Here is a 21,294-nt window from a genome sequence, read left to right as displayed (position 1 = left end):
ATGCACGGCCCGACGTGAGCCGCCACCCTTCCCACCGAGCGGAGCCCCGGCCCCGAGCGTCCTCTGCTCTGGGGTCCGGGTGGGGCCGCCCGCCGCCGCCCCTCCGCCAGCCCCGGCGACCCCGCCGCGCGCCCGACACCCTCCTCGGTCCCGGGGCCTCCCGGCTTGCGCCCCACCCCCCCTCCCAGTCGCCAGTGCCTGTCCCGGAGCCCCCCGCCTCGCCCCACCCCCTGTGCCAGTCCCAGGCGTCCCCCGCCCTGCCAGCTCCGCTGTCCCTTGCGCCCGCCAGCTCGCGCCCCCCGCCGCCTTCACTTGTGCCCCCGCCCCCTGCCCCCAGTGCCTGTCTCAGGTGCCCCGCACCCCTCCACTCGTGCCTGGGCCCCTCCCGGCCCCTTGTGCTAGTCCCGGGCGCCCCCTGCTCGGTTCCCTGTGCCTGTCCCAGGCGCCCCCCACCCCCCCTCCACTTATGCCCGCGCCGCGCCCAGCCTGCTGTTCCGGCGCCCAGAGCCTCTCGCCCGGCGCGCTCGTACCAGTCCCCGGCGACCCCGCCCCTTCTGCTTTGGCGTCGCCATCGATGTGCTCTGCGCTCTCCTGAGCCGGCTCCAGAAGTGGGCGGGCCTGTTTGCCTCAGGTGGTCTAACAGGCGCCGGGAAGGGCCAATGGCGTGGTGGCACAGCTCCGCCCCTTCCTCCCGATTGGTCGGCGCCGGAAGGCCGCGGCCAGAGCCTGGGGGCCGAAGCAGGAGCGGGACTCCTCCTCGGTCGCCGCTCCGCGCGCTCTCAGCTCTCGGGTTCTGTCCGCTCCTGCCCGGTCCGTCGCCGCCGCCATGGCCCAGTGAGTGACGGCTCGCGGACAGCCGGGGAACTTTACGGGAGCCGGCGAGGAGGGCGGAACCTGCCTGAAGTCGCTTTGGCCCCGGGGGTCGCCGGAGCACGGCCTCGTGGCGCCCGGAGCCTGGGACCTTCAGGGTCTCAGCCCCCTCGGGCCCGGGCCCTCTACCCCTCGCGGCGGCGCCGGGCGGATCCCCCTTTCTAGAAAGGGCCGGGCGGGAGGGAACCCGCGTGGCCGAGGGCAGCCAGGGCCCGAGCCAGGAGGGGAAGAGGCTGGACAGTGGGCGGCTGTGCCTGCAGGGGCTTCTCCCCCGTGTGGGAGCGGGGACACCCGCAGTGAGCACGGCAAAGATTGCATGCCCTCCTGCGTGCAAGTCTAGTTGATCTCAAGAGAACTTGAGGTCCTTTGAAGTGGCAGAGGGCAGGGTGGCCTGGAGGCGCATGCCTGGGTTCTCAGGGGTAGGAGAGAGTAGGGGGACAGAGGAAATGGTAAGGCAAGGTATTCATAGCAAAAGCTAGGACACTCTGGGCCCCTGAGTTGGAAGGGATTAAAGTGGAACCGACACATTTTCTTTGTTCCTTTTTCTGGTCTTTTAGAGCTGATATTGCACTGATTGGACTGGCTGTCATGGGCCAGAACTTAATTTTGAACATGAATGACCATGGCTTCGTGGTAAGTCAGGAGGGCACACTCTTGTGGGTTCTTGGTGCACGGAGGCTGATTTCAAAGATCCTGTACAATCTGGAACTTAGGTCTCTTCGTATATGCCCTGTTGCTGCTTAGGACGTTTTTTGGAAAGGGAAAGAGAAGCACCAGGTCACATGCGGTGTGGGAGGGCCAGCTCTGCAATCCTCTGAAGGACAGTCTTGCAAAATAGATGTCAGTTCTGTAAGCCTGGATAAACTTACCGGATGTTAAGTAGGAGAAATCCGGCTGGGTGTATAGAACTCTACCTTTATTGCCTAATGAGAACCGGGGGAGAGAGAGAAGTTTAAATAGTTATAAACACTAAAGTGGTTTCGGTACAAAAGATAGCAGTTTGCAGCAGCCGCTTCCTAGACTTGATTGAGTCTCTATCAGCTAGTGACAGACTCTAGCCTGATTTGCCTCGGGCAGTCACCCTTTGCTTATATTCAGTTCCGTGCCTTGGGGTTCACTTAATCCAGGCTCTGAAGGTCTTCCGTGTCCTGAATCTCCTAATCAGACCTTTTCGGCCTTCTAGGTTTGTGCTTTTAATAGGACGGTCTCCAAAGTGGATGATTTCTTGGCCAACGAGGCAAAGGGAACCAAGGTGGTCGGAGCACACTCCTTGGAGGAGATGGTCTCCAAGCTGAAGAAACCGCGGCGCATCATACTGCTGGTTAAGGCTGGCCAAGCCGTTGATGATTTCATTGAAAAACTGGTGAGGCCAGCCCTGCCCCCCCAGCTGCTACTAGTGGGGCAGCTTTTCTCTTCCCGTAGCTAGATCTTGCTTTTCTACTTAAGAGATTTTTTTTTTTTTCTTTTTCAATTTCTGGATATGAACTGCTCAGTTCAAACAAAACTGCTTCAATGTCTCAGCGTTCGTCAACTTGGCACTAATTTAAGTGACAGCACATCCTCAGGTGGTAATGATTCCTTAGGCATGAGATTCTGAGGCCACCAAGAGACGAGAGACGTTGCCATAAGAATTCATTAACAATGGGGACAGAAACCGTAGTCTTGGTCTCTGTCTTTGGTATTCGGAAACACAGTTTTGGTCGTGGTGTTACGCGTGTTTAGTGCTATTCGCTAATAAACCTTAGTGTCTGAAATTTAGAAGTCGGTTTTTTCTTGACACTTAAAGTGTTGTATCGCTTAATATAAACGATGAGGTCCCCTTAGGGAATCCTGGGAACTACATACTGGGTACTTCTTTCTCAATGATTTGTTGGCTCTAGCAAGTGTATCTTTTTTGCAAGAAAAAAAAAATGTGTGTTAGGACTGGAACGGCCGTGCTGGGGCAGATGGGTGACCCGATGCCAAGTGTCCCAGAGAGGGCCTCTGGGAGGCAGGCCTCTGTTACACTTCTGGCCCTGATTATCAGCCAAGGAGGGAGTGTTTTGTGTAGGTGCTAACCCTTGTTCTGTAACACATTATAGTCTGATCCCTCTAGACTTTCCCCTGCTGTGCGTCATCAGGGGGTGGTGGGTCTGTCCCCTCACAGAGGGGCTGATGGCCACCCACCCACTGGGATGACTGTGGGAGAGGAGGAGCTGATGGGGACAACAGCCTTTTCCCCTGGGAATGTGCCCAGCAGCATTTGGTTGAGGCACCGTAGCTGTGAGCTGTTTCTGGGGCACCTCTGGGGCCCCTTCCCTCAACATACCTCACCGACAATCCATGGAGACAAGCTCACGGCCAGTGCCCTGCAGCCTTGGGGTGCTATTTCCTCCAACGAAACGCAAAACCACACACAACATACGGACGAAGGGGCACCCGTGGAAATAACTCATGAAGCTACTCAAAAACAATTCTACGGTAACAGCTCTGAAAAAAACCCGAGGCATTAGCTGTCTGGAAGAAACATTTCTCGGTGAGAAATGTAGTGCCAGGAAACAAAGGCAAGGGGTGAACGTTCCTTTTCTCCAGGAGCAGTGTTAACAGTGGGGGCGACTCCACAGGGAGAGGGGTTTGTAACCAGCGTGCTACCATGAAAGACAAAAATGACCTAGAAAGGAAGAACACTGTGATAAGGGAAGGACATAGCAAGCTTTTTGTGTAGCAAGATGCTAAGCTGGTCACGATTAGCGACAGAACGGATTGGAAAGTGGTAGCTTAGTCTTCAGTGTAAGAAAATACGAAGTGAGGTTCACTGAAGCCCTGTGTGGGGGTGCGGGGGGGATGTGGACTGAATGATAAATGACCAAGCCAGCCCAGTTGTGTTCTGTAGGAAGATGTGCTAGTTCGAGGCCCGGTCTCCTCCCGCCGTCTCCAGACGGGCTGATCATCTCACTCACTTAGGCACCAAACCACCTGATGTCTGTTCACTGGACCCCTACTCTGCCCTGTGCAGAGATTTTTATAGGACGTGATGTAATCCTTCAGAACGAGTCCTGTTCCCAGTGTTTGGGAATGTAAACGAGCCAAGGGCACGCACTGGAAATACAAAATCTTTCAAGTAGGTTTTGGTTGTTGTCAAATTTAAAATTTTTTTTTTAACGTTTATTTATTTTTGAGACAGAGAGAGACAGAGCATGAATGGGGGAGGGGCAGAGAGAGAGGGAGACACAGAATCTGCAGCAGGCCCCAGGTTCTGAGCCATCAGCCCAGAGCCCGACGCGGGGCTCAAACTCATGGACCGTGAGATCATGACCTGAGCTGAAGTCGGACGCTTAACCGACTGAGCCACCCAGGCGCCCCTGGTTGTTGTCAAATTTTAAAGAGAACCATCTTAGTTGTGGGGAGGTCTGACTGGGTTGCTAGCCCTAACCTTTCATGTAGGCTCCAGCCGTAGCCACGGAGAGGATTTTTGAAAATGAAACAACATACGCTTTTAGACTGGATTTATTTGGGATAAATTCTTGTTTGTATTAATTGCTCGAGGTACATTCTGTTTTTGTCTTTCATTTCTTTGGCTCACCTTAATGCTAGTGTCTGGTTACAGGTACCATTGTTGGACACTGGTGACATCATCATTGATGGAGGAAATTCTGAATACAGGGATACCACAGTAAGTATTCTCCAGTCTAAATTCTTCCTGGTTCTGGGAACATTCTAGAAAAAACTTTCAGCACTGTACATGTGATAAAAGCATGGACTGTCCTGTAGTGCTGACTCTGGGGCTTGGTGCTGACGTTGCAGTTCTTGGCCTTTGTTTCTGCTAAGACATACCTGATGGAATGAGGCCTCCTCAGTCATACATATAACTCAAAAGGATGACTTTTGCTTGGATACAGCAGGCTGAGAGTTTGTGCTTAGCTCTTTCCTACTGTGCCACCAGCCCATGGTATGTCAGTCGGTGTGCAATGTGGTTGAGAACCACGTCCTTTTTTTTTTTTAATGTTTTATTTGAGAGAGATAGCAGGGAAGGGGCAGGGAGAGAGGGGGACAAGAGGATATGAAGCCGGCTTTGCACCGAGAGCAGTGAGCCCGATTCGGGACTTGAACCCATGAACCGCGAGATCATCACCTGAGTGGAAGTTGGATGCTCAACCAACCGAGTCACCCAGGTGCCCCGAGAACCACGTCTTTACTGGCCTCATATGCTAGAAGGAGTTTCTGGAGGATCTGAAGTGCTGAGTCGGGGAAGTCGTATTTGTATTAAACTCTTTTGTATCATTTTTTAAAATGCTTTATTTGAGAGAGAGAGAGAGAGAGAGAGAGAGGCAGAGAGAGGGGGACAGAGAATCCCAAGCTGACAGCAGAGAGCTTGATGCTGGGCTTGAACTCACAAACTTTGAGATCATGACCTGAGCCGCAGCCAGATGCTTAACCGATTGAGCCACCCAGATGCCCTGTATTAAACTCCTGATTGAGTCTTACGGTAACTGGATCTTATAGTAAAATGAGAATGTATGTTTGGCTTTATTATTTCCATTTGGGGGAAGGATAGCTATTTATTTTATTTTGTTTTGTTTTATTGTTTTCTTATTTTATTATTATTTTTTTAATGTTTATTATTTATTTTGACGGGGGGACAGAGAGAGGGAGAGCATTCCAAGCAGGCTCCTTGCTGTCAGCACAGAGCCGGATGTGGGGCTCGATCCCACAGACTGTGAAATCATGACCTGAGCTGAAATCAAGAGTCGGGACACTTAACTGACTGAGCTACCCAGGCACCCAGATAGCTATTTTAAACTTCTGTGGAGGGGCGTCTGGGTGGCTCAGTTGGTTGGATGTCTGACTTCTGCTTAGATCATGGTCTCACTGTTTGTGGGTCAGCTGTGCTGACAGCTCAGAGCCTGGAACCTGCTTCAGATTCTGTGTCTCCCTCTCTCTGCCCTTCCCCCACTTGCGTGCAAGCACGCTCTCTTTCTCTCTCTCTCTCTCTCTCTCTCTCTCTCTCAAAAATAAATAAGCATTAGACTTCTGTGGATTGTTTTTTTTTTTTTTTTTAAAGTAATCTCTGCACACGACATAGGGATCAAACTCACGATCCTGAGATCAAGAGTCACATGCTTTACTGAGCTAGCCAGGCACGCTGGATATTTTTTTTCTAACTCCCAAACTGAGGGGATTAAATTTCTTGAATGATCAGGTTATTCTTGGATCCTTGGGTCATTTCATGTCCAGTGTGGGCTCTCCATACATGTCTGATACCTCCTCTCATTCATTGGGAGAGAACTTTATGGAAGCATAATGAAATTAATTTTCTCTCCTGTAGAGACGATGTCAAACCCTCAAGGCCAAGGGAATCCTGTTTGTGGGGAGCGGAGTCAGTGGCGGAGAGGAAGGGGCCCGCTATGGCCCCTCACTTATGCCAGGAGGTGACAAAGAAGCCTGGTGAGTATCGAAGGTGCCCCACTTCGGCACAAGGGAGGCCTGAGCCGGGAGAAGGGTGAGCTGGGGACACTTCTGGCACCCTGACCTCCGTGGTGCCTGAGTGTCAGAGATGCTGGAAAGGTTTCTTTGATCCACTCTGCTGCTTTGACATCATACACGTGCATATTCTCTTTTGCCTGTTTACTTCTGTTACTCCCTCCAAGACTGATCTAGAAATTCTAAATAGGCTTCCAGAGTCCAGAGGCTTTAAGGAAGCTGTTCGCATAGCATCCTGTGCACTGTTTGGACTTAGAAGTAAGGTCTGCCTCTGTAAGTGATGTGCGGTTCTAAGATAGCCGTGTATTTAATAATTGTGGGTAATGGGAAAACCTGACAGAGCCTATTTTGTCCCTGGGAAAGCGAGGTGGACATTTTTTATTTGATTTGGGGCAAAAACACATTTTACACTGTTTGCTGCGCTTCATATAAGAGGAGGTGTTGGCCATAGAAGGGGAGGTGTGTTGGAGATGTGAAAGAAGGGGTGCATGAGGCGTAAGGGTGGGGGGTGAGCGGAGAGAGAACCAACACAAACAGATGGAAGGGATAATCCCACCTGCCGTTGACTGAGGGCAACTCCCCCTGCTGTTCAGACCGCAGAGAGAGAGAGCCAGACAGAGGGAGATAGCTGAGCAGAACAGAAGCAAACAGAAAAGGAGGATCCTTTTCAGGGAGGCCTGACAAGGTACCATTCTTTTCTGAATGAATTTGACTTCCAAATATGCTACAGTCAGGTGTTAAAGAAAACATGTTCAAACCTAATTCCCAGAGGTGAAGGGTTTTCCTGGGGCAAGTTATTCTTTCTGTTACCTCTCTGAGGAGTAAGTTTGGAGATTCTTTTTTTAGTTAAAAAAAAATTTTTTTTTGGCAATGTTTTCTTTATTTTTTTTTTTGAGAGAGAGACAGAGTGCAAGTTGGGGAGGGGCAGAGAGAGAGGGAGACACAGAATCTGAAGCCGGCTCCAGGCTCCAGGCTCCGAGCCGTCAGCACAGAGCCCATTTCTGGGCTTGAACCCACGAACCATGAGATCATGACCTGAGCTGGAGTTGGTCACTTAAGTGACTGAGCCACTCAGGCGTCCCAAGTTCGGGGATTCTTTTAAGTAAGTTACATCTAGAAGTAGATAGAAGTCTTCCTGCTTCTGAGAAGCTTATGAACATTTACGTGGGGGTAACAGCCCGGCAGGCTAGACACGCAGACATGACGCAGGAAAGTATTTGATATGCGCAGGTGCCCTGCATTTCCTCGCACCGGTCTGGCAGAGGTGCAAGTGACGCTGTGACCTGACGTGCTCCCCGTGAGATCAGGAGAGTTCTCAAGCTCCGCATGTCACTGTCTTAGCCCTAATCCTAAGCGTTAGCTTTGCGACCCCGTCAGTTCTGTGTCTTTGCCAAACACTTCTTGCGAAGGAGCCTTTAGTGGTCAATAGTGAGGAGAACATAGGCGAGAAGCCCCGTGAGGTAACCTGTCCTCATACAGGAGCAGCAGAAGGAATGAAGAACACCCGGTTTTCCTCTGAATAGTAGTGGGCGCAGCCCCGGGAGGTCCTGCGCGGTGCCACCAGCCAGAGCCGGGCTGTATCTGACCACGCGCACCCGGGCTGGGAGAAGGGCTGTCTACAGGAACATCCCTGTGGCCCGCCGTTTGGAACCACAGCTTCTTTTGATTGTGCAGAAGAAATTTCTCCTGATGCTTTGATGCTTCCTCTGGCCTTTCTGTCTGTCCGTCTGTCCGCTCTAATCACAGAGCCCGCAGCCTCTGACAGGTTTCCCTCGGCACTTCTGGCACATTCGTTACTTTTTTCCACCTCCCATTCAACCTCTCCATTTGAACAAAATTGGGGGTGGGGGGATAGTCCTTGAGTATCTTGAGATCTCAACCCCTCTCTTTTCAGTAGCTAAACTACACGGTTCCTTTCCACAGGCCCCACATCAAGACAATCTTCCAAGGCATCGCTGCAAAAGTAGGAACTGGGGAACCGTGCTGTGACTGGGCAAGTTCTGGCTACTCTTTCAAGCCTGCTGGTAACATGGGCACAGGTGTCGCGAAGTGCACAGAGCCAGGACGCCCGTGGTGGCAACAGGCGGCTCAGATGTGAAGTCACGAAGTCGCTAGCAAGCTGAGGCCTAAGATGCTTGCCTGTGTTACATGTCCTTGCATCTTAACTGAACATTCAGAGCCTTGAGGCTGATGTTAAAAACAGCCCTTCTCGATTCATCTGAAAGCCGGGTTCTTTAAGAAGGCACAGCAAGGATGAGGGGAAGTGAGGTTTGTTTTAGCTGTGTGGCTTCAGGAAGATGACGAAGATGTCAGAGTCCAAAGGGGCCCTTGTCTGCCCACGTGGAAGAGGACTGACTGGCTGGTGCTGTCAGATATCCTGGCCCCGGCCGTGGAAAATCTCGTACCTGTAGCTTGGGATGCAGGTGCCCTGTGCTTGAACAGAGCACATTATGGCCTCTTGCCTTCACGAAATGGGAGGGAGGCCCAGGCTCGTTCATACAGACCTCTCTTCCGGCATTTTGTGTTGCTACTAGAATAAGTTTTATCCCTACCGCAGCCTCAGTCCATACCGCGAGGCTGGGAGACCTGAGCTGTAATTCTGGCTCTCCATTAACTGGGTGATCATGAGCGAGTCAGAAAATTCCCTGGGCTTCAGTGTTCTTGTCTGTAAAACGTGGGGGGTGGGCTGGATGGTCGCTAAGGTCTCTTTAGCTCCTAATCCCCTTTGTTAGTTTGATTTCGTCCCAGGGAGGTAAAGGGTGGAGATGAACCGAGGACTGAGGCATATGAAGAATGGGGGGGCCTGACCACGCCCGGTGACTTCAGCTGTAGCACCCACGCTGGTCCGTACATTTTCACCAGTGGTCACTGTCTGCTTAGGGTAGAGAGAGGCTGGGCCGGATTTGGAGGGCTGATGATTTTCTCCTTAGTATGAAGGACTGGGAAGGGAACTCTTAACGCCTTGACAGTCAATTACTACAGTAAAAGTACAGCGACAGTCACTTCTTTGTAGATACGCTTAGGATAGAAGCGTCAAGAATTCTGTCCTAAGCGTATCTACAGATACAGATACTGGCCCTGAGGTGTCTTGATTGAGTCTTTCCGTAGCCTCAAGGCTTTGTCTCGGGATACTGAAAGAACTGGGATAGATCCTAAAAGGCACTCCTTAGTTCACTTGTGAAGTCACAGCCAGGATGGGGTGAAATAAGATGTTACTCATCACGCTCCTTAGCAGCCACAGAAAGTGTCACAGTCAGCAGGAGGCAGGTCACCAGTGGAGACTCAGACCATGGAGGTCTCTCTAAACGTCAGCAGTACGGCAGTGACAGCCAGGATAGAGCGTGCTCAGGTCCAGCAAACACTGGCTCCAGCCGCAGGTAGGTGCCTGTCGTGGAGACGGATGCACCTGACCTCAGAGCCCGATGCCCCTGAGTACTGACCCTGACACTCCCTTTGTTCTGAGTCCCCGCCCACTACGCAATTTGCAGATTATTTGGCTTCCCCCGTAGCTTGTCTGCAGGGACAGAGTGTGCCGGCCGGACTCACACTTGTAACTACTAAGATCCATAGTTAAGTTTCTCACCCTCAATTCATAAACTGGGACTCTGACTATATACATCTTGCCAGCTTTGTTAGAAATCAGTGTTTTTTGTCAACTGTGAGACCCTGGTGAGGACACATTTCTGGGCTTCCGAGGTGGAGGGCCAGACCTGGGATCTAAGGTCACTTTACCCCTTGGTAGCCACTGGAAACACCTACGACACACTTACGTATTTTTAAAAGTACAAGGGATTTAATTAGCTGACTTACTGTAACCCCCAGTCACCAGGAGCCATGGTGACCTCAGGAGGAGGAGGAGGAGGAGGTCTTTGACTCGTGGCCAGGGCTGGGGGCAAGGGGCCCTGAGTAACAAGGGAAGGTGGGAAATGCAGGTAAAGGGCTGGGGGTGCCGGCAGTGAGTTGAAAGGTGTGGAAGAATCTAGAATGAATTTAGAGTGAGTTTGAAGTGACACGGGGCTGGATTGAAGCTCGTATTGAGTTGCTCCATAGTGATTCTTAATTTTAAAAATACTACAGATATTTGCTTCATCGCTGTCGTTCCTTGTCTGGGGAGGGAGCCTGGCGAAAGGGTTTGATGTGGGCTTTTCTGGGCCATTCCTCTGGGGCCGTCTCTGAGGCCTCCTGGTGCCCGTCCCTCTGACAGGTGGGAGATGAAGGAGCGGGACACTTCGTGAAGATGGTGCACAACGGGATAGAGTACGGGGACATGCAGCTCATCTGTGAGGCCTACCACCTGATGAAAGATGTGCTGGAGATGGGGCACGACGAGATGGCGAAGGTGAGTCCCGGGCCCTGCTGCAGGTGCGGCAGGCGGGCCTGCTCGGAGAAGGGACTTGCTGGCTCCAGTAAAGCCTCCCTCCTCCTCCTTCCCGCGGTCGTGCTGCTGGCAGGATGGACTCAGCCCGGTTGGAGGGAAGCTATAAGATGGGAGAGCTCGTCACCGAGCCCCGAACGTCCCCAGGGGATCTTGGTGGTAACCATTCCCACCGTTTACTGACCCTTTTTTTTTTAAGCTTATTTTTAGAGAGAGAGAACAAGAGAGCAAGTGCATGGGGCCAGATTTAGGGCTCGATCTCACGAACCATGAGATCATAACCTGAGCTGATAGCGAGTCGGCTGCTTAACCGACTGAGTCACCCAGGTGCCTCTCTTTTTTTTTTTTTTTTTCAAAGATTTTATTTTTCAAGTAATCTGTACACCCAAGGTGGGGCTTAAACTCAAAACCGCAAGATCAAGAGTCGCACACTCCACTGACGAAGCCAGCCGGGCACCCCGAGAAGCTTGCTTTTCTGGTCAGGTTGGGACTGGCTGTTTGGCAGTTAGTCAAAAAAGTTAGCCAAAGTGGGGAAACAGAACACCCCCCGCCCCCACCCCGATATTTTATTATGAAGATGTGCAAACATACAGCAAAGCTGAAAGAATTCGGTAGTGAGCACTTGTGGGAACACCACCCTGATTCTTTGCTTAGCGTTCCACTACGCTTGCCGTGTCGATTATCTGGCCAGCCCTCCGTCGGTTTGATCTTTTACAAATACGTTTCAAGGTAAGCCTCAGTACTCTGTTCTCTTCAGCATCGTTGACGAGGCAAACACTTCTTTTAACTGAAAATACAGGAGAGCACACTCATCGCCACTCCCGCCCTTTTCTCTAAATGTGGCTCTCCCGGCTCGCATCGTAGTCCTTTCTCATCCAGAATTTCTAGTTCCAGTCACTTTGAGTGGAGCGTGATTTAGAGACACTTGTGAGGTACGCACTGCAGAGTCCTTCCAGATTTTGTACGGTTTTTCCTCCTGATGTTTAACGGTGTCATCCCCACTTTGCTTTACTGACTGAGCCACCCAGGCACCCCCAACACAATCTAACTTAGTTTTCATAGAAATAATGCTTTTTTTGTTGTGTTCATATTTCATTGGTTTACTTCAAACTTAATACATGTGTTCAATGAATACATAGAAGTGCTTCTGTCCACGCTAGGAACTGTTCTAAACACTGGGGATGTGACAGTGAAAAAAACCCACAAAGGCGCTATCCTGCATGGAGCTGGGAAGACACAATAATAATTGCATAGACAATAGAAAACTCAGGGGTGTGGCACCTGGGTGGCTCAGTCAGTTAAGTGGCCCATTTTGACTCAGGTCATGATCTCACGGTTCATGGGATCGAGCCCCACATCAGGCTCTATGCTGGCAACATGGGGCCTGCTTGGGATTCTCTGTCTCTTTCTCTGCCCCTTCCCTGCTCACGCATTTGTGCTCTCTTTCTCTCTCTTTCTCTCTCTCTCTCTCTCTCTCTCTCCCTCTCTCTCTCCCTCTCTCTTTCTCCCTCTCTCTCTCTCTCCCTCTCTCTCTCTCTCTCTCTCTCAAAAACATGAAAATAAATAAATAGATGAAGCCCGCTGGTGGTACCTGTTACAAAGAGGAGGAAACTGTTGTAAGGGGTAGATATAGATCAGGGGAGCGGGGAAGGCCTCTGAGGAGGCGATGGTGTGGGGCGAGGGGCGCTTGCCTCGGGGGAAAGAGCTGTGCTGGCAATCGGAAGTCAGCATAACCGGGTGGAAATAGATACAACTGCCTCCTGGGGAGCAGAGAGCTCAGCTCGGGGAGCAGCGTTCAGGCACATTCTTAGAGCCTGTTGGCCTCACGTGCTGAGCAAATCGTGAGCATCGGTGAGCATTCGCAGAGGAAAGCAGTGAGCCGGTTAAGGGGGCTTCTCCCGTGTGGCCCTGGTTTCTCTCACACTGTTTCCTCTCACGTCCTGCACTAGGCATTTGAGGAATGGAATAAGACCGAGCTCGACTCGTTCCTGATTGAAATCACAGCCAACATCCTCAAGTTCCAAGACAGCGACGGCAAACACCTGCTGCCGAAGATCAGGGACAGCGCGGGGCAGAAGGGCACAGGGAAGTGGACTGCCATCTCGGCCCTGGAGTACGGCGTTCCTGTCACCCTCATCGGTAAGGTGCGGCTTCCACCTGGAGCCTTTTATCTCATTGTTTTGCTCTTGACGTCCTCCTGGAAAATTGGTGTAGACTGGCAGCTAAGGAGCGGGTCTTTGGACAATGCGTGCAGCCCTCGTCAGCCTCCAGAGCGCGTTCTGCTCTTCTGGTGTGCGAGGCTGACGTTGTTCAGTCTCTTCCCGGTAACCTCCTCTCAGTCATACGGACTTTGAGATACATTTGGAAATTCTTGGCTTTCTTCTCCAGTTTGACCTTTGGGATAGCTTTTTGTGTTTTTTTTTAAGTTTATTTATTTATTTTGAGAGAGAGAGAAAGAGAGCATGAGTAGGGGAGGGACAGAGAGAACCCGAAGCAGGCTCGCACTCTCAGTGCAGAGCCTGACGTGAGGCTCGAACCCATGAATCATGAGATCATGACCTGAGCCGAAATCAAGAGCCAGAGGCTTAACCGACTGAGCCACCCAGGTGCCCCTGGGATAGTTTTTGTCTTAGTGATTGAACTGTAGTCGGCGACCTCCATGACTTTCTAATGGGTCAGATCACTGTAATGAAGTTTTTCATACAAAAGTTCAGAGAATAACATAAGCTTATGTACTCAGCATTTATTAATATTTTGCTGAGGTTCCCCCCCCCCCGATATTTTAAAAATAAAATACTGCCTACACATTTCAAGTCCTTTAACATTGTTGTCCTAAGTTCCTTGCCCTTCTTGTAGAAGAAAGCCACTGTCCTGACCATTGGTGTGTCTCCTTTTCATGCATGTTGTTTGTCTTGTAGCCGTGAGCTAAGCCTCAAACTCAAAAAGATACAGGGCGAAGGAAATCATAGAAAGCAGAAATAGAGAACAAATAATGAGGATTAGTAAAACCACAAGTTGGTCCTTTCAGAATAAAATAGCTACATTTATGGCAAGAGTGAAAAAGGAGAACGGGGTGCCCGGACAGCACCTTTTAAAAGGTGTCCTTTTAAAAACCCAACAAATTAATTTAAAAAAAGAAAAGAAAAGAATAAAACAAGGGGTCTAGTGTGTGTAATGAAAGGCTGATCTTTGCTGATGGCAGAACGGCTCCCTTTCCAATAAAACACCGTTTCCTCCTCACCCTTCCGGTTAAAGGTTGTCTTTCCCTCCTTGGCCTCCTCCCTCCTTCTGATATCCTGATTAATTATGGCTCCTTGGTGACAGTGAGCTGGGGCTGTGAGACATCGTAAGGAGAAGCAGGCAGAAGGAAGTGGCCGAGGTTTAGCAAATCTGAGTGTTGCCTGGGCTGGGGACCAAGGGGACAATAGCTGGGAACAGTGTAGTCATCACTGACCCAAATGGGAGAGTATTGCGGGCTCAGAGAGGATCCCACTCTCTTGTTTGAGAGACGGTGTACCCCTTCTGCCCGGCAGAGGCAGGCCAGGCTTAATCCCCGGATGGGCACCGTGTGTGTTTGCTGAACTATCGGGGAAGTAAGTCTTCGGGCTGAGCCTTGAGTAACGCCGAGGGCTTGCGCCACACTGGCCTCCTGGTGCCAGTGGCCTTGCACAGATACTTCCTCCTGCTTGTGCCGAGTCATTGGGTGTGTGCAGGCCAGGGGGCTGCCCGGGGACAGAAGGACAGAAGGACTACCCAGCGTTCTCGAGTGTGTGTGGCTGGTACCCTTTCCTCAAAAACAAAGCCCTTTGTTGGTCCCCAGAGAGTTTACTTCATTTTTGTCTGCGGGGAAAGGAATGGCTAGAGGAATTCTTCTAATTAGAGAACTTGTCAGTTGAGGGGCGCCTGGTTGGCTCAATCGGTAAAGCGTCTGACTTCCGTTCAGGTCAGGATCTCGTGGGTTCGAGCCCCGTGTCGGGCTCTGTGCTGACAGCTCGGAGCTTGGAGCTGCTTCCGATTCTGTATCTCCCTCTCTCTCTCTCTCTCTGTCTCTCTCTCTCTCTGCCCCTTCCCCCCCTCTCAAAAATGAATAAACATTAAAAAAAAAAAAAAAAAGACCTTGTCAGTTGAGCGAGTAGTCTTTTATAAGGGTTAGTTCTTGAAGATACTAAATGTCTTGATATGAAAATACTTTTCTAAAATGTTTTTTAGTCCAGTGAAACAAAGTTGTGGTGATTATAGATGTACTGGAAACTACATTTTCACAAATAGAAAATGGAGTGTTTTGAGGGGTGAGTCTAGGTTACTTCTCAGTGTTCTAGTGGTTTCACACCACCCCCCGTGTGCAGGCAATGCCGCTATAGTTGAGCCTCCTACTAAATTTTGAGGCTGCCTGTTATTCGCTAGTTTTTGAGGGGTAGCAAGTGCTTTTAAAGTAGAGTCTTTGATGAGCATTTAAAAATTAAAGTCCTCTCAATTGAAATTGAAATTTGACTTGGGGACCAACAGAGTAATTGTGAATCATGGTGGCTTTACCTCCTCGCTTTTTCTGCAAAGCTCCCCATTGAGTTGCATGTTGATTTTTGTGGTTGATGCCTACATTATGTTAGAAGATTGACTTGTTTGTGGAGTTTTAGTTTCCAAGTCAGCTGTCTAGAGTTTTGTATAAACGTTCTTCCTGGGGCATCTGGGTAGCTCAGTTGGTTAAGCATCCGAGTCTTGGTTTTGGCTCAGGTCATGATCTCACGGTTCCTGGAATCAAGCCCTGAGTTGGGCTTTTTGCTGACAGGGCAGAGCCTGCTTGGGATTCTCTCTCTCTCTCTCTCTCTCTCTCTCTCTCTGCCCCTCCTCTGTGCATGCTCCCTCTCTCTCTCTCTCTCTCTCAGTAAATAAATAAACTTAAAAAAAAAAAGTTCTTTCTGAGCCATGTTAGATTTTGTGGCCTAAGACTGAGACTTTTGGCTCTTTGCACAATTGGAGATCCGGCTCCATTTCTATTTTTTCCTCAACTTCTCGGGCTTACGTGTACTCTTTTCTGTCCAGTTTTACGTGTGAACTTCGGTAACGTTATCCTCTCTCCCACATAGGAGAGGCAGTTTTTGCTCGGTGCTTATCATCTCTGAAGGACGAGAGGGTTCAAGCCAGCCAAAAGCTGAAGGGTCCCCAAAAGATCCAGTTTGAAGGTGATAAGAAATCATTCCTGGAGGACATTCAGAAGGTGGGGCCCGCTCCCTGGCAGTGGTCGTGGTTGGCGCCTTGGGTGGCAGTGGGGGTGGTAGCGGCCCGTGGAGATGTGGGAGGCCCCGGGTGGGGGCGGCAGAGTCCAGCCCCATCCTGACACCGCTGTCCGCGCCAGGCCCGGCCCTGCCCGCGGGGTGGACGTGGCTAACCGTAGCTCTGACGGGTCCGTCGTTCCTTAGGCCCTGTATGCTTCCAAGATCATCTCGTACGCGCAAGGCTTTATGCTGCTGAGACAAGCCGCCATGGAATTCGGCTGGACCCTTAACTACGGTGGCATCGCCCTGATGTGGAGGGGGGGCTGCATCATCAGGAGGTAAGTGCGGGGACGCGCCGCGGCACCGTGCTGGGAGTCGCGGCCTTGCACCTGGGGACGGTTTCCCTAGGATGTGCGCGGCCAGTCCCCTCGCTGGCGACAGGACGGGGTCGGCTGTTCTAACTAGACTGTCTACCCTACTCCCTTTAAACTGGTTCTGGGAGGACGGTCATGCCCTCTGGCCTTGCCTCGTGGGATGTGGGCTCTGTTTTCACTGAGCAAACAGCCGGCTTGAAGGGATAAGGAGAGTAACTCTGTACCTTGCGGGCCGATATACCAGCTTCCGGCTTACTTCCCTGCCTTCTGGCAGGCACTGAACGCGCGGAGGTGAAGTTTCATTGGTTTCTTCCCTCTTGCTTGTTTCAGCGTGTTCCTAGGAAAGATAAAAGACGCATTCGATCGGAACCCACGCCTTCAGAATCTACTACTGGATGACTTTTTTAAGTCTGCTGTTGAAAACTGCCAGGTAGGTAGCCCAGAGCTGGGCGGTGTGGGAATTCTGCCTCACCGGGCTTTGTGTTTCCCTCACCAGCATCGATGCCCGTGAGCGTTGTCATTTCAAATGGAACCCGTTCTCCTCTCTGGGGGCTGACCCGGAGTCTTTGGCTCTTTCTGGCTCAGGACTCCTGGCGGCGGACGGTGAGCACCGGTGTCCGGGCGGGCATCCCCATGCCCTGCTTCACCACCGCCCTCTCCTTCTACGACGGCTACAGACACGAGATGCTGCCCGCCAACCTTATCCAGGTAAGCTTTCGGAGCAGGTGGTAAACATCGACACGGCCCGAGGGTCCGTGTCCCCGTGTTATCCCAACCCGTCCAATTCCTTGTTTTCCAGGCTCAGCGGGATTACTTCGGGGCTCACACTTACGAACTCTTAGCCAACCCCGGACGGTTCATCCACACCAACTGGACAGGCCACGGTGGCAGCGTGTCGTCCTCTTCCTACAATGCCTGACCGGACTGGTCACCCGCCACGAGTCCACAGATTGGGACATTCCACTTGGCCACACGACACCGCTTACGCAGCCCTCTGCCCCACGGCCCACTGCGCGGACCCTTTAAAATAAAGTCTCACGAGGGACTCCTGAAAAAGTCAGCACGAGTTTACTTGTAACGTAGCTCTTTGAGACCCGCCATGCCCTCGGCCCCCGCCCCTTGGGGCGACCCGGAGGTGACCATGTGCGCGGTACCTGTGAATCAGCTCCGCGTGGCACCTGTGGTCGGGGAGGCAGCGCAGTCTTCCCGGCTAGAGGCGCATGTGGATGGGAAGGGTTTCTGTGGAGTCCGCTCAAACTGGAACCTTTGTGTCACGTAGTAGAATTCCCAGTTTTCTCTACTTAATAAAAGATACATTCTATCTGTGCTTCATCTGCAGACTCTCCAGGAGCCTCACCTGCCACGCTGAGCCATCATCCCCCTTGGCAGACAGATCTGCAGCTGGTTTCCTCACAGTTGACTCCCATTTGTTTCCTTCCAGCCTCGTTTACTGTTTCCTCTCCGTTTCCTTTAAAGAAAGACTGTAATATAAGAAACAGACCAAAGTTAGGGTAACGATTGACTCGGGGAAGGACCAGGAGGCCATCGGGGGCTGAGTGTGCAGGGGGTGCGAACGTTTCCCCGGGTCGGGCGCTGGGCCCTGGCCACTCACGGGTGCAGTCTTCATGGCTTTTGTCACTTCATCCCAGATGTTTTAGGAAACTCCACTTAAATGACAGGGTGGGCTCAGCGTGCCCCACCTCTTTCTGTTTGTCCCTAAGCCAGGCCCTGGGTTTGGGGTGGGACTTCTGGCGACCTAAGCCTGCCCTCTGAATCAGACCTTTTTACTTTATCTTCTTTACTCAAGAAAAAAAACCCTGCCAGCAAATTCTTACTGATAGTTTTGTGGCCTGGGGCCAGTGTAATTGTTTTATTCCAGCAGCTTAACTCCAGAAAGAATTCTGTGGAATGCTTCAGAAAGTCCTGAGAGGATCCTAGAATAGAGCCAGAGTTTCCCTGTTTTGACAGCTGGTGTCTATAACCTCAGCTCTGACCTCTTCCAGAAAAGCGCGGGGACAGGCAGGGGCTGACACGGGAGGCGGTCCTTTTCATGAAATGTTCCACTTTTGAGACTCAGCCTGGATGTGAGTACACAGCGAGACTGTCCCCCCTCCCTGATCACACCTTTAAATATAAGAGGTGCTGAGTCACTGCTCATGACAGGGTTCTTTTTTGAGGGACGTGAATCACTCAGTGCAGCTTTTCTCACAGGTGAACTATGGCCACTTGTGCTTCTAGAATGGAGAGTGAGTGCCTTCAGAGAGAAGCACTAGCGAGGCGTGGGAGGTTAAGGGCCAGAAGGAAAGGAAAGGAAAGCTGGATTGTCCAGAAGAGTGCTTGAAATACTAGTGATGCCATCTGACAGAACACAAGCCCCTGCTCACCGTCTGGAAGCGGAAGCCTCAGCTCCAGGCCCCTTCACCGGCTAGCTGTGGAACTCTAGGCCAACTATTTTCTGTCTCTGGCCTCAGTTTTCTCATCTGTAAAACAGGATGGTAGTACCTGTCTCCTTAAGGCTATTTTGAGCATTTGCAGAGCAAGGACAGACCAAGATTATATGCTTGGCACATAATCACCTATATGTGGCATTATTACCACTTCCGGGTGTGTCTGTCCCCGACGCAGAGGGATTTCTGAGCGCTAGAAACCAGATTTATTTCTCAGCACCCAGCAGTGAGTTCACTCTGCAAACTAGTCCTCAGAAGGTTCCTGGTGGGGCTTCTCTGTGTGCTGCATGGCGGGAGGGGGGGAGGGGGGGTGTAGGTCACGTCAAACATCTTCCAGGCCAGTGGAGCTCCTCAAACTGTGAGCCCCCACCCCCGGGGGTGGATCTGGAAAAAAAGGGCAGCTTCTGATTCAGCAGGAGAGGGGTGCTGGGGGGTGGCCCCATGCTGTGCATTTCTTTTAATTTTTAATGTCTAGTTTTGAGAGAGAGAGAAAGCAAGCACAAGCAGAGAGGGAGGAGAGAGAGAGAATCCCAAGCAGGCTCTGCACTGTCAGCACAGAGCCCGATGTGGGGCTTGAACTCATGAACCATGAGATCATCACCTAAGCTGAAATCAAGAGTCGGACGCTTAACCGACTGAGCCACCCAGGCGCCCCTCCATGCTGTGCGTTTCTCACTAGCTCCCAGCTGAGGCCACCCTGGCCACTCGACCACGGAGCAGTGCTGGAGCGCGGCAGGAGGGGCGTCAGTGCAGAGTCAGGATGCCTGAGCACACACGCCCTCGCTCTACTAACTGGCGCTGTCCCCGCAGGTAAGTTCTTTAAACTCTCTGACTTGACATTTCTTCATAGTTAAAAACTACTTCCCGGGGTGCCTGGGTCACTCGGTTGCACGTCCAACTCTTGATTTAGGCTCAGGTCATGATCCCAGGGTCGTGGGATCGAGCCCTGTGTCGCGCTCGATGCTCAGCTGCGTAAGATTCTCTCTCTCCCTCTACCCCTCTCCCTCACTTGCATGCTAAAACAAAAATAATAATAAAAAAGACACAACTACTTCCCTAGGTTAGTGGGATGATAGATGAGATTATACAAAGTCCTTGGCACGGTACCTGGCACACAAGGCATAACAAAAGGAAGTTTTTACTGTCAAAGAATACAACAGTCCTTTGCCTCGGGGCGGGGGGGGGGGAGGGGGGGACTTTTTACTATATATGCTTTCATGCTTTTCGAATTTTACATCCCATGACCTACTTGAAAAACGTATCAGTGAAAACTCTTAGCTCTAGTAAGGGCAGCCCAGCTTACTGGGTGGGAGCCTGGGCCCAAATCCCAGCCCCACCACGGACTCACTGTTGCCCCACACGTGTCTAAACCTCCGTACCCACGCGGTTTTCCATTCACACAAAAGAGGTGATGACAATACCTACCTCACCGAGTTCTTCTGAGGACGAGGTCAGTGCCCGCCGCATAGCGAAATACTGTTGGTGGGTTCACTATTACCCAGCTCCCGTGGAAGGTGAGGTAGTCCACAATTCTGAAAGTGATGGAGCTGGTCTCACAGGGGTCTGTCCCCGGACCACGCAGGGACAGTCTGGTGGCTATTCTAGCAAAGGGCCTCCCTGGGCAGAGACTGCAGGCCTATTAATGACTTCAGCCACAACTTCTGCTTTACTTGGGACACAAAGGGGTTGGGTGGTTAGAAAGGTGTATGGATCAGATAAGGGAGGGGACAGGGTTTCTCAGCCAAGAGACTTCAGGCGATTGACAAGTGTGCATTCTTTGAGGTAGATGTGGAGCCCCTCCCTTTAGGAGGCGTAGAGAAGTCTCCAGGGTGGGTGTAGATGCGTGTACTGTGTTTAGTATGGATGTTGGCACATGTGTGTTCACTGTCTAGGAATCCTATATGTTGTTCCAGTTATTCCTGGAACTACCCTAAACTCAGTGGGAGTAATAAAACCATCATTACTACCCTAATCCTGTGGGCTAGGTTAGGAACTGGAAGGGCACAGGGGGTATAGCTCATCTCTCCTCCACAACATCTGGACCTCAGCAAAAAGACAGCTGGTGGCCATGGCTGGGATCACTTGGACGTGACCGTCCTCTTCATGCATCCGGTGGCCGCTGCTGGCTGCTGGCTGGGACCTCAGCTAGGGCTGCAAAAGCTACTTGTGGCCTCGCCACACGGCCGCCGTCGTCTGCCCCGCTTCATGGCAGCCTCGGGCTGGGCTAACTTCTCACGTGGGAGCGCAGGGCTCCAAAGGTGAGGAATGTCCCCGCTAACAAAGCAGACGCTGGATTGCCTTGTAAGACCTAGCCATGGATGCCACAGGGCGTTATTTCAGCCCCACTGTATCGGTTACAAGCAAGTCATAGACACCCCAAATTCAATGGGTGGAGGGCTAGACTCTACCTTTTTTTTTTTTTTTTTTATGTTTACTTTGAGAGAGAAAGAGAGTGCACATGAGCAGGGGAGAGTGCACATGAGCAGAGAGAGAGGGAGGGAGAGAATCCCAGGCAGGTTCCGTGCTGACAGCATGGAACCCGACGTGGGGCTCGA

At 51.5% G+C, this 21,294-nt stretch overlaps 1 protein-coding gene and 1 long non-coding RNA gene across 2 annotated transcripts; one reads left to right on the top strand and one right to left on the bottom strand.

Moving 5' to 3' along the window:
• The first annotated feature begins 702 nt into the window (after nt 1-702).
• Nucleotides 703-17,624, top strand: PGD (phosphogluconate dehydrogenase). The gene is made up of 13 exons (XM_060624492.2): nt 703-834; nt 1,428-1,503; nt 2,054-2,233; nt 4,457-4,522; nt 6,176-6,294; nt 8,254-8,323; nt 10,535-10,669; nt 12,655-12,844; nt 15,790-15,920; nt 16,123-16,256; nt 16,623-16,722; nt 16,878-17,000; nt 17,092-17,624. Exons 1-13 carry the CDS (start codon nt 827-829, stop codon nt 17,209-17,211), a joined length of 1,452 nt encoding a protein of 483 aa, XP_060480475.1. The 5' UTR covers nt 703-826; the 3' UTR covers nt 17,212-17,624.
• Nucleotides 17,365-18,768, bottom strand: LOC132672431 (uncharacterized). The gene is made up of 2 exons (XR_009607519.2): nt 18,677-18,768; nt 17,365-17,773 (listed from the first exon to the last, which is right to left on the bottom strand). It is a non-coding gene; the product is annotated as an uncharacterized LOC132672431 (long non-coding RNA).
• Between the last annotated feature and the right edge of the window lie 2,526 nt (nt 18,769-21,294).

Source organism: Panthera onca, chromosome C1 (assembly GCF_046562875.1).
Source record: "Panthera onca isolate mPanOnc1 chromosome C1, mPanOnc1 haplotype 2, whole genome shotgun sequence".
Taxonomy (NCBI): domain Eukaryota; kingdom Metazoa; phylum Chordata; class Mammalia; order Carnivora; family Felidae; genus Panthera; species Panthera onca.
Note: the sequence above shows the minus strand (reverse complement) of the source record. Positions and strands in the feature narration are given on the sequence as shown.